This window comes from Dendroctonus ponderosae, unplaced genomic scaffold (genome assembly GCF_020466585.1).
Source record: "Dendroctonus ponderosae isolate FM_Combo_2020 unplaced genomic scaffold, Dpon_F_20191213v2 Dpon_F_20191213_11, whole genome shotgun sequence".
In the NCBI taxonomy this organism is placed as follows: Eukaryota; Metazoa; Arthropoda; class Insecta; order Coleoptera; family Curculionidae; genus Dendroctonus; species Dendroctonus ponderosae.
The window spans coordinates 3,637,749-3,649,611 of NW_026017213.1; the positions used below are offsets into that span (position 1 = coordinate 3,637,749).

Consider the following 11,863-nt stretch of genomic DNA (forward strand, 5'->3'; position numbering starts at 1 on the left):
CTTATTGCGAAATAGGAGCACTATTTATCAATCTGTAATAAAAGACGTGAGAAAATTCTGTCTTTTTTAAAGACAAAAATTTTTGAGGCAAAATATTCAAAAAGAAGTTTGTAAAAAAACAATAGAATTACACTACGCCACTGGCGATTTTTACGAATTATTAAATTTTGCGCAACCTTATGGGCCGAAAACCCCACCTGAAATTGCCTTTGGTTTTCAAACGAATTTTCCAAAAAATGCCTGTTAAATCCACTTTGAAGTTGCCATTCTGAAGGTTTTAAAGCCGTTCGGCCGAAAAGTCGATTTTGTCCCAAATCCGTGAGAGATACGAAAAACTACCAAGAGACCGATTTTGTAGCCAATCGAATCCTCCATCCGAGTGGTGCCTACTTGTTCTAAAATGGAATTGAACATCGATGGACCCTCTTAGGTACGCCACTGGAAATTTCCGAGTTTTGCGATTGTCGTTGTGGGTTTTACTGCAGAGCATCTTAACTTTTCTGCTGAAATTTTTACTGAAAGAGGTGAAGAACTGAGTTGGAGTCACTTAAACGCGCGTTTTTGTGCCGGAACACGCCATCGTAAATTTCGATTTTAACAAAAGTCGGTACGGAAAAGAGTTTTTAACAGCACTGTATTTAGCCAATTGAATTTCTCGTCCGAAAAGTGAATGGAAATGCAAATTTTGCACGCCAACTAGTTTTAAAGTTCAACCAAACCGTCATGTACTCCCCAGCTACGCCACTGGCAACTGCCGAGCAGGTTTAAAAATCCCCTGCAACTTTGTGGTTGGCTCAAATTTTCACACTAAATTCCTTTTGACATTGACAAAAAGTTTCTAAAAAATTCCTGTTTAGAGCGCTTTTAAGCGGCGTTTCTGAAGGTTTTAATGCCATTTGCCAGGAAAAGCTATTTTGTAACCATAGCATAGTAAAATCTATGTACTTTCCCAGTTACGCCACTGGCAATTTTGGAAAAGTTTCTCTTTTTTTCAATGTTGTCATTTGCTGGAAACCCACACGCTTTGGATTTGGGAATTTTTCCAAAAAAATGCCTATTAAAAGTACTGGAAAGTTGCATTTTCAAACCTGCTCTGGGCCTTCCACAAAAAAAGCCATTTTACCGAAAAACTGTAAGATGCAAGAAAAAACACCAAGAGATCGGTTTTGTAGCCAATGAAATACTTCATTGGAGCACTGGAGAAAAACGTTTGTGTTTCTAGGCCTATTTGTTTTAAATTTAAATACAACATTTATGGTTATTTGTAGCTACGCCACTGGCTATTTTTGGAAAATTTTCGAATTTTCTTAAAGTCTGTGTTTGTCTTGGAACGTCCAGGTAAAGTTCTAAAAAAAAACTTAAGCACTTATATCAGTCTTTAGTCACTTAAACCCTCGGTTTCACAGTGGCTGAGCAAACCCAATCTAAATTTCTCTTTTGCAAGAAAATCGTGCAAAATACGGGAAAACATCAAGAGCACTTTTTCGCAGCCAATAAAATTGTGGTTCGCAAAAGTGAGACCAAACCATAGGTTTTCCACGTCTACTGATTACAAAATGCCATCAAATATCAATGTACTCTACTATCTACGCCACTGATATTTTGGGAAAGTTTTCAGACTGTCTTCAAATGCAGTGATTTGCTAAACTTCCGGTTAACATGATCTATAGGTTTAAGGGAAATTGTGCAAAACAGTGACTGCAAAAGACACTTTTAGTCGGTATTTTGGCCAATGGACAGAAAAATCGATTTTTCCGAAAAAGGGCAAAAAATAGGCAAAAATACCAAAGGCCCGATTTTCTAGCCAATGAAATGCCTCGTGCGGCCACTGAAGAAAAATATTGTTAATTTCACTCCTGCTAGTTTTAAAGTAAAATTCAACAGTTATGTAACTTTGAGCTACTCCACTGGACTTTTTTCCAAAGATTTTCGAATTTTCCTAAAATCTGTGTATAGACTGAAACATCCGCGCAAAATTCCTTGTATTCCTGAACTTATTTTCGCGGAAAGTATACAAAAACAGTCACTTGAACTCACACTTTCAGAGCTGTTGAGGAAGCCCAACCAAAATTTGCAATATGCCTAAAAACCGTGGAAAATAAGCACTTTTTGGTAGCCAATAAATTTTGATTTGAGCAAGTCGGACAAAAGCAAATGAGCTTAAAATATAAAACTTCCACATAAAAGCCTTTATGGGTTTGAAGTGAATTTTTCAAAAAAATGATAGTAAAACTCACTTTCCGGTCCGATTTTCAAAGCTGTGGTGACCATTTGACAGGAAAAACGAGTTTGGCAAGAAACAGTGAGTTATACGAAAAAACACCAAGAGGGCAATTTTGGAGCCAATCAAACGCTTCAACCAACACGTGGACAAAAACGTGGGCTTTTCACACCTGCCAGTTTTAAACTTGATATCAACATTCATATACCGTTTTGGCTACGCCACTGGCAATTATTGGGAATTTTGAAATTTTCTCAATTTCTGTGTATCTGGAATACTTCGGTGCAAAAGTTCAGTTCTGGTAAAAGGAAAAAATTAAAGCAGGATTTTCTAAGCCGTTGTGACAGCTCGACCTAGATTTTCATTTGGCCAAGAAAGTGGGCAAAATCGAAGAAAATATCCAGAGCACTTTTTTGCAGCAAATCGATCCCTTTTTCATAAAAGAATAAAGAACTGCTTTTTTCTCTACACCTACTACTTGCAAAATTCAATTCAATCTAGCGTACTTTCCTAACTACGCCACTGGCAATTTTGGCCAAGTTTTCAGACTTTATTTAAATCCAGCAATTTTCCAGACTGCCACTGGCAGTATTCTTTAGTTTTAGAGACAATTTCACAAAAAAATGCTTACAAAAGACACTTTTAGTCGATAGTTTCGAGGGTGTTGCGGCCAATTGACAGAAAAATCGGTTTTGCCGAAAAACAGTGAAAAATAGTAAAACTTCCCAGAAGCCAATCGAACTCCTGATCCTATAAATGAGATAAAACATAATTTTTCTACGCCTACTAGTTTTAAACTGGAAAACAACATTTATCACCTATTTTCGGCCACGCCACTGAACATTTTTGGGGAGTTTTCCAATATTTATCAATCACGTGTGTTTCCTAGAACGGCGACGCAAAACGATTTTTGAAACAGCTTCTTGAAAAAACTCTATGGAAGTTGAACGTGTTTAAACCTCACATGGAAACTGTCCGGACAAGCCAATTTAGATATCGATTTTGGCAAAAAACCTAGCGAAATTGAGAAAAACATCAAGAGCCTTTTTTTGCCCATAAAATAGTTGTTCAAAAAAGTCAAAAAAATGTCCAATGAGCTGCGGCAACTAATGGAAAAATCATTTGATATGTCTAAGAAACTGGCCAGGGCTTCCTGATACGATTTCCAAAAACACTGTCACATAATGAACCGCTCAAACATTCAGAGGCGTTTAAACTAAAAAATAATGACAAATTGAAACGGATCAGCGAGTTAGGAGCAGTGGAGTGCGCCCAAGATGATTAACCTAGCAAAACCCGGTGACCCTTAACTAACCCCCGATTAATCCAAGCTATAACCAAGCACTAATCATAGACAAACACACGCGCAAAAGACGGAAAAAACAGCAGAGCGCGACACACACTCAGCCCTCAAATCCATAAACTATTTACTATTTCATTCATTGATTCGATTGCCGATCAGAGGCGGAGCTTGAGGGGCTGCGCGCCCTCCCGCCTCTCCTTATCGCCCTTAGCCATAGAGCGGAAAATCGTTCTCAGCGCATCGCTGACTCCGCCCCCATCGAATCTGAGGCTTATCAGAGCGGCAACGCTATCAAACAGTTGTCTTCCAACTGTAAGATTATTCGGGCGAACCGGCAAACGCACAAAAGAGACGCGTTTCCTGCTTGGATCCAGACGCGTCGTGAGGTGTTGAGTGATTTTCCTGCTATTTTTTTTCGTTTGCTTCATCGACTTGAGGAAACGCTTAGTGTTAATGTGAGAGGCAGAATGACGCTAGAGCTGAGCTGCCACAATCCGATGCCGCTGGACTTTAGCAGCCAGAGGGAGAACAGCCGGAGTCCGGAGCTGAATGTCGCTGACTCAGCGCCGGGAAGTCCGGTGCCGACGGAAAATGGAGGCAGCAGCGCTTTTACCATTGTCACTCCCTCAGGACGGGCGAAAAGTGAGTTTTGAATCCCGCACTAAATGCAGCTGTTCTCCTCCAAGCTTTTTCAATTTTTCTTAAAACAATTGAGTTCAGAGATTAAAATGAAGCGCACGAGTTTTCCTTGACAAATTCAGACACAACGATTTAAAACCACGTTATTGTGGCTGTTGGTACAACCGCAAAGAAAAACGTTTCTTGCTGAAAAACGATGCAATTTAACAAAATACGTAAACAAAATTGGTTTTTCCGCGCGTACTAGAGTTACATTCAAATTCATTTTTAGGATATTATTCTGGGCTGCGCCACTGTTTTTTTTTTGGGAAACTTTATGACTTTTTGAAATCTCCGTGATTTTCTCTAACGCTTTCATGCAAATTTGCCTTTTAAAGCGATTTTACAAAAAATCCCCATTTCAAAGGGTGTTCAACCCGCACTTTTCAGCTGCGATTGCGACATAAAATTAATTTTTACCAAAAAACAGTGCAAATTAAAGAAAATACTAAGATAACTTTTTTGTAGGCAATCGAACTCTTTATTGGAGCAAACGACAAAACAKWGGGTTTTCTGCGCCTACTAGAGWTAAATGCAAATTTAATTTCCGKGTGCTATTCTAAGCTACGCCACTGGGTTTTTTGGGGAAATTTGMARTTTTTTGAAACCCCCTTGATTTCCTCKARCGCGTTCATGTAAATTTGCKTTTTAAAGCGATTTTACAAAAAAAAAAACCTTTGTTAGAGAKTTTTCAACGCGCMCTTTGCAGCTGCGCTGGCTACATAAAATTCAATTTTACCAAAAAACAGTGCAGATTAAGGAAAATACCAAGAGAACTTTTTTGTAGGCAATCGAAAAACGTTGCTTGCTGAAAAGCGTTAGAGTTAGTTACTAGAGTTAGATGCAAATCCAATTTCCGTGTACTATTCTGAGCTACGCCACTGGTTTTTTTGGGGAACTGCGATATTTTGAAATCCCCGTGATTTTCTCTAACGCTTTCATCTAAACTTGCCTTTTAAAGCGATTTTATAAAAAATCCCCTTGTTAAAGAGTGTTCAACGCGCACTTTGCAGCTGCGCTGGCCACATAAAATTTAATTTTACCAAAAAGCAGTGCAAATTAAGGAAAATACTAAGAAGACTTTTTTGTAGGCAATCGACCTTTTCATTGGAGCAAACGACAAAACATTGGGTTTTCTACGCCTWCTAGAGTTAAATGYAAATTCAATTTCCGTGTACTATATTTTGGGYTACGCCACTGGATTTTTTGGGAAACTGCGATTTTTTTAAATCCCCGTGATTTTCTCTAACGCTTTCATGGAAATTTGCCTTTTAAAGCAATTTTACAAAAAATCCCCTTGTTAAGCAGTGTTCAACCCGCACTTTGCAGTTGCGCTGGCCACATAAAATTTAATTTTACCAAAAAGCAGTGCAAATTAGGAAAAATACAAAGAGAACTTTTTTGTAGACAATCGAACTCTTTATTGGAGCAAACGACAAAAACATTGGTTTTTCTACGCCTACTACAGTTAAATGCAAATTCAATTCCGGGAACTTTTCTGGGCTGCGCCACTGGTTTTTTTTGAGAAATTTGCAATTTTTCRAAAGCCCCGTGCTTGGCTCTGACGYTTTCATGTAAATTTGCCTTTAAAACCRACTTTACAAAAAAACYRCTMGTGAAATACTGTTAAACYCGCACTTTGCTGCTGCCCCAGCATAAAAAATGATTTTAACCAAARACTGTGCAAATTAGGGAAAARTACTWWGCARWACTTTTTGTWGYTAATCGCATTGGTTTAAGGAAMTGTGAGCAAATAATCGMATTATTGCKCKYCTGCTAGTTTTAAAACTAAGTTCTACATCGATGTCCKCGCTTGACTACGCCACTGGAAATTTTGGAGAAGTTTTCGCATTTTTTCAAACTCTGCACGTGGATGATAACTTTCATGCAACGCAACTAAATTATGCTTCTGAAAAGAGCTTGATAAAAAATGTCTGAAAAAAGGACTTTTTAAACCGCGCTTTTGAGCTTGTTGTGACTAGTGGACAAAAAAGCATTTTGACAAAAACCAGTGAAATATATGAAAAAACGTCAAGAGAGTAATTTTGTAGTGAATCAAAATGTGAATCTGAAAAGTGGACAACACAACTGTTTGGTTTGCGCCTACCAGTCTCAAAATTGAACTGAACGTCAATGCTTCCTCTTGGACACGCCACTGGAAATATTGGAGGGTTTTTCGGATTCTTGTTGCAGCAATTGATGGGTGGAGAGATTTTGATAAAGCTTTGCTGCCTTTTTGGTCATTTTTTCCCTAAAATGTATAAAAAAGAAAATTGGCATTACGTTACGTAAACACGCGCTTTAAAAGCGGCTGGCACAAGCCGGCAGCAATAGCAATTCTTTTGCAAACGGTGCAACTGATCAAAAAACACCAAGAGGACGTTTCTGTAGCCAATCACATGCTTCATCGGGGCAGCAGGCGACAACGTTGCGTTTTCTCGCCTACTAGTGTTAAAAATGAATCCAACTTCCATAAACTATCCTAAGCTACGCCACTGCATTTTAACAGAGACCAGTGCAAAATTTAGCAAAATATCAAGGGGGCTTTTTTGTAGCTCAATCAATCAATTTCTCCTTCAGAAAACCTGCAAACAGCGCACTTTGTCACGCAGGCAGAATTTAAAAAAATATCATCACCACCCAGTTCCAGCGCAGTTTGGGGGCAGCGCCACAAACAAAACGACTTCACTAGAAAGCCGTGAGGAATTGCAGAAAACTGCAAGACACCTTTTTTGTAGCCAATCAAATTACCTTTCGGAGCAACGTTGGGAAACACCCCTGATCGCTGGCGATGATTTTTTAAAATTGAACGAAGCCCGGCCGTACCCTTTTGCACTTCATGATGACATCATGCTCGAATGAAATCAATAGGAAATCAATTATTAACTGGCCCCGACTGATTGCTTCATATCTTAGATGGCATCAAAACAAAGCCGCAAAGTATTTATTTCGTTTGATCGCCTAAACCGTACTAAGCCGCTTACATAGAATCTAGGATCCGCAGCTCTCTCCGACGATTTAACCGATCCTATAAGGATTTACCACTTTATTATTGATATCGGGATTTTGTGCCTTTATTTTCCCGAACAACATTTGCCGCAAATGAATAAACAATGATTCAGTCGCTGATCCGTCGAAGATTTCCAACGAGGTCGTAACAGGCCCGCATCCACTCCGCTCCGTCCATCAGCATCGATCAGCTCCAGCGCTGTGGCTGTAGCTGATAATGCAATTAGGTTGTGACCGCAGTGCTTGTTGCCGCGATTACAAAAATGATAAATGAAGAGATAAACCGGCGAGCGCGCAATAATTTGATTTCGATATCGAATTCCCTTTGAAGTGCTCAGCGCTCAACTGGATTGTTCAGCTAATTGAAATTGACGAAAAAATAATTAGTTTTCCACCAGAAAAGGGGGGGCTGGAAAGCTCATGCATTTGGCATTAGTTTCCAGCTGCACCCCGTAACTTAGCCAACCAAGCTCTAAACGCGTTGGTTGGCGCAGCCTACCCATTGCCATGACAACCCAAACAACTATCACCATCTACCAGGGCGGGGCGAAAAATTCCAGCAGCAAACACTCACAAATCATGCCCAGATCATTGATCCTCACTGAGACAAATTAATCTAATTAAAGCGTTAAGTCAGTTTGGGGGCAATTCTTCGGGTTGACGATGACGAGGCACGAGGTCAATCACGAGCCATTGCGGCCTAATTGCCGAAAATATGCTGATGCCTTTGGCGGCTCGAATGCCTCAATTGGGGCCTTTTTTCCTCTAGCCGGTGCCTCAATTGGCCTAATCCCAAGACTGTTCCAGCTGCCAGTCTGGATTGTGCAACTTCAGCTTCAAAGGGTTGTGTTGACCCGAATGGACCCGATGGACTGTTGAAAATCTCGGCACTTATTGAAGCACGGGTTTAAGGCACGAAAACGTTTAACTTCTCCAAAAGCCCCAGCGATTTTGGAAAAGTCTTCACAGGGTGTCTGGATTATCGGGGCTCGATTCACTGAATCACGCAACCTTAGGTTCCATATCGTCCAGCTGTCCAAACTAGATGTGCTAGAGGGTTGACATTTGCAGCTCTTATTTATGAATTATTGGTCAATATTTGGCAAAAAGTTGAACTGAATTGAGGATTTGGACTGATTTTTCCATACTCTTAAACTTGCGGTCCAAATCGCAAGAGCTGTTCACCCTGCAAGTGCAGATTCAAAAGTCCCAGCTGCTCAAACCGAAAGCGATCGACGGCTCCAATGTTCACCCTCTTTGGCTGAAGTGTCGCTTAACAAATGAAGAAAAGTTAAACTCGATTGAAGATCCGGAAGAATTTTGGCGCACTCTTGAATCCGCTTGTTTAACCTCCATCAGGCAAATGAAGATTGAAAAGGCGCTGTTGCCCACACTAAACCCGATATAGGGCTGAATTTTTCAGCCTCTTTGGCTACAACCTGGGTTAATAGCCAGACAAAAGTTTTACTCAATTGAAGATCTGGAAGACATTTTTCTGCACTTTTAAGACAGCTTTTTGAGTCAAACAAATGTCACAGAATGCAAGTGAACATGCTGCTGCGCAGATCAGAGCCTGCAGAGGGTTGAACTTTGTATAATTTCTCTTGAAAATGTTGGCTAATAAATGTACAACAATTTAGCTCAATTGAAGCTCTGCAAGATTTAATTCCGTCCTCTAAAAGTTGCTCAATTTTAAGAGGACTTTTGGGCTTGAAGTTGAAATTCTTAGCTTGCAAGTGAAGACTTAGTTAGTGCTGGAACCCAAACCAGTGCCTCTAGAGAGTTGCAATTTTAACACTGTTTAGCTGAACTATTGGCTAATAACTCAGGAAAAGTTCAACTTAATTGAGGACGCAGAAGACTTTATTCCACACTCTTGAAATTGATCTTCTATCCCGCGTCAGTCCCATCCATGCAAGTAAATATTCCAAAGGCGCGGCTGCCCAAACCAAAGCACTTAGAAAGTTGAAATATTTGATTTTAATTTAAAAAAAGTGGGTGACACAAACCGAAGAAAAGTTACACTTAAAATCTTAAACGAAGCCTAAGTAGATTTTTTCCACACTATTGCACTTGCGGTTTGAACCATGCAACTTTTAAACATGCATTCGAAGATCCGAACGGCGCTGTTGCAAAAACCAGAGCAACTAGAGCGTTAAAATTTTTAGTTTGAAATGGAAAAAAAGTGTGTAATTATCCGAGAAAACCTTAACCCAACTTAAACAAAGCTTAAGAAGGGTTTGTTGCATATCGTTGAATCTACGCTTTAAAGCATGTAGCATGTAGCTCTCTACTATACAGTCTAAGGTTCAAAATCCGCTGTTGCCAAAACCACAGCCTCCAGTCGATTGCAGTTTTCACTCTTTATGGCCAAAATACGGCTGAATAATGAAGGAAAAACCGAGTTCGAACAAACAGTGGCAAGAGTGTTTTCCGCACTCTTGAACTTGCAGTGTACAGCATGCAAAATTCAACCTTACAGACGGAGATTGAAAAACCGCTGTTGGAAAAACCAGAACAACTAAAGAGTTGAAACATTTAAGTTGAATTGGAAAAAGTTGTCCGAATATCAAAGAAAAAGTTGAACTCAAACTAAGTACGAAACGATTTTTTTTCCACACTATTAAACTTAAGGTTTAAACCATGTAACTCTCTACTGTACAAGCAAAGATTCAAAATCCGCTGTTGCCAAAACCACAGCCTCCAGTGGATTGCAGTTTTCACTCTTTATGGCTAAAATATGGCTGAATAGTGGAGAAAAAATCGAATTCGAACAAACAGTAACTGGAGTTTGTTCCGCACTCTTGAACTTGCAGTGTAAAGCATGCAAAATTCAACCATACAGACAATGATAGAAAATCCGCTGTTGCAAAAACTAGAGCAACTAGAGGGATCAAATATTTAATTGGTATTAAAGAAAGGTCGTTGTATATCCTGGAAAAAGTTGAATTCAAACAAAGTATGAGAATATTTTTTTTTCACACTTTTAAACTTAAGGTGTAAACCATGTAACTCTCTACTATACAAGCCAAGATTCAAAATACGCTGTTGCCAAAACCACAGCCTCCAGTGGATTGCAGTTTTCACTCTTTATGGCTAAGATATGGCTGAATAGTGGAGAAAAAATCGAATTCGAACAAACAGTGACTAGAGTTTGTTCCGCACTCTTGAACTTGCAGTGTAAAGCATGCAAAATTCAACCCTACAGACAAAGATGGAAAAACCGCTGTTGTGAAAACCAGAGCAACTAGAGGGATACAATATTTAATTGGAATTGCTGAACGGTCGTTGCATATCCTGGAAAAAGTTGAACTCAAACAAAGTATAGGAAGATTTTTTTTCCACACTATTAAACTTAAGGTTTAAATCATGTAACTCTCTACTATACAAGCAAAGATTCAAAATACGCTGTTGCCAAAACCACAGCCTCCAGTGGATTGRAGTTTTTACTYTTTATMGCCAAAATACGGCTGAATAATTGGAAAACATCGAATTCGAACAAACAGTGACAAGAGTTTGTTCCGTACTCTTGAACTTGCAGTGTAAAGCATGCAAAATTCAACCAGACAGACAAAGATGGAAAAACCGCTCTTTCAAAAACCGGAGCAACTAGAGAGTTAAAATATTTAATTGGAATGGCCGAAAGATCTTTGCATATCTTGGAAAAAGTTGAACTCAAACAAAGCATGAGAATATTTTTTTCCACACTATTAAAATTAAGGTTTAAACCATGTAACTCTCTACTATACAAGCAAAGATTGAAAATCCGCTGTTGCCAAAACCACAGCCTCCAGTGGATTGGAGTTTTCACGCTTTATGGCCAAAATATGGCTGAATTATTGAGAAAAAATCGAATYCGAACAAACAGTGACAAGAGTTTGTTCCGCACTCTTGAACTTGCAGTGTAAAGCATGCAAAATTCAACCATAGGGACAAAGACGAAAAAACCGCTGCTGCAAAAACCAGCGCAGCTAGAGGGTTGAAATATTTAATGGGAATTGCCAAAAGGTCGTTGCATATCTTAGAAAAAGTTGAACTCAAACAAAGCATGAGAAGATTTTTTTCCACACTATTAAAATTAAGGTTTAAACCATGTAACCCTCTACTATGCAAGCAAAGATTCAAAACCACAGCTTTCAGTGGATTGCAGTTTTCACTCTTTATGTCCCAAATACGGCTGAATAATGGAGAAAAAATCGATTTTAGGCAAACAGTGGCAAGAGTTTTTTCCGCACTCTTGAACTTGCAGTGTAAAGCATTCAAGCAGTTACCCAAACCAGAGCCGCCAGAGAGATCGGATTTTCATCATATTTAGGGGGCAAATATTGTCCACTAAAGCCCCCAAGAGTTGAACTGAAAAACAGGATTTTTTCCAGGCCTTTTGCGTGCATTTCCAGATGGGCAAATCCGTAAAATCTTGGCTCAGCTACCGGATATTTTGTACGTCACACCCGACCAGGCTTTATTGGCAGTCTCATGGCACATAAAACTTTGCTTCGGAAATCTTTCACACCGCCGGAAAGAGCGAAACTCCGGAAATCTATATAACAAATCCAATAAACGAACGGCTCCGCTTTACAGGAACGAAGTCCTGCGGGAATGCTCCCTGACGCCAAATCATAATTAGGACGTGAAAATCAAATAAAGCTGGA

The 11,863-nt window shown here is 39.5% G+C and overlaps 1 protein-coding gene across 2 annotated transcripts in view; it reads left to right on the forward strand.

Moving 5' to 3' along the window:
• The first annotated feature begins 3,808 nt into the window (after positions 1-3,808).
• LOC109534785 (zinc finger protein Gfi-1) overlaps positions 3,809-11,863 on the forward strand; it is a 44,022-nt gene continuing 35,967 nt past the window's right edge. Inside the window, exon 1 of one of the 2 annotated variants that reach the window (XM_048662531.1) lies at positions 3,809-4,166. In XM_048662531.1, coding sequence (XP_048518488.1) covers positions 3,992-4,166 — 175 coding nt within the window. In that variant the 5' untranslated portion in view covers positions 3,809-3,991. The remainder of the gene's footprint in view (positions 4,167-11,863) is intronic. The other variant, XM_048662532.1, reaches the window with a different exon arrangement.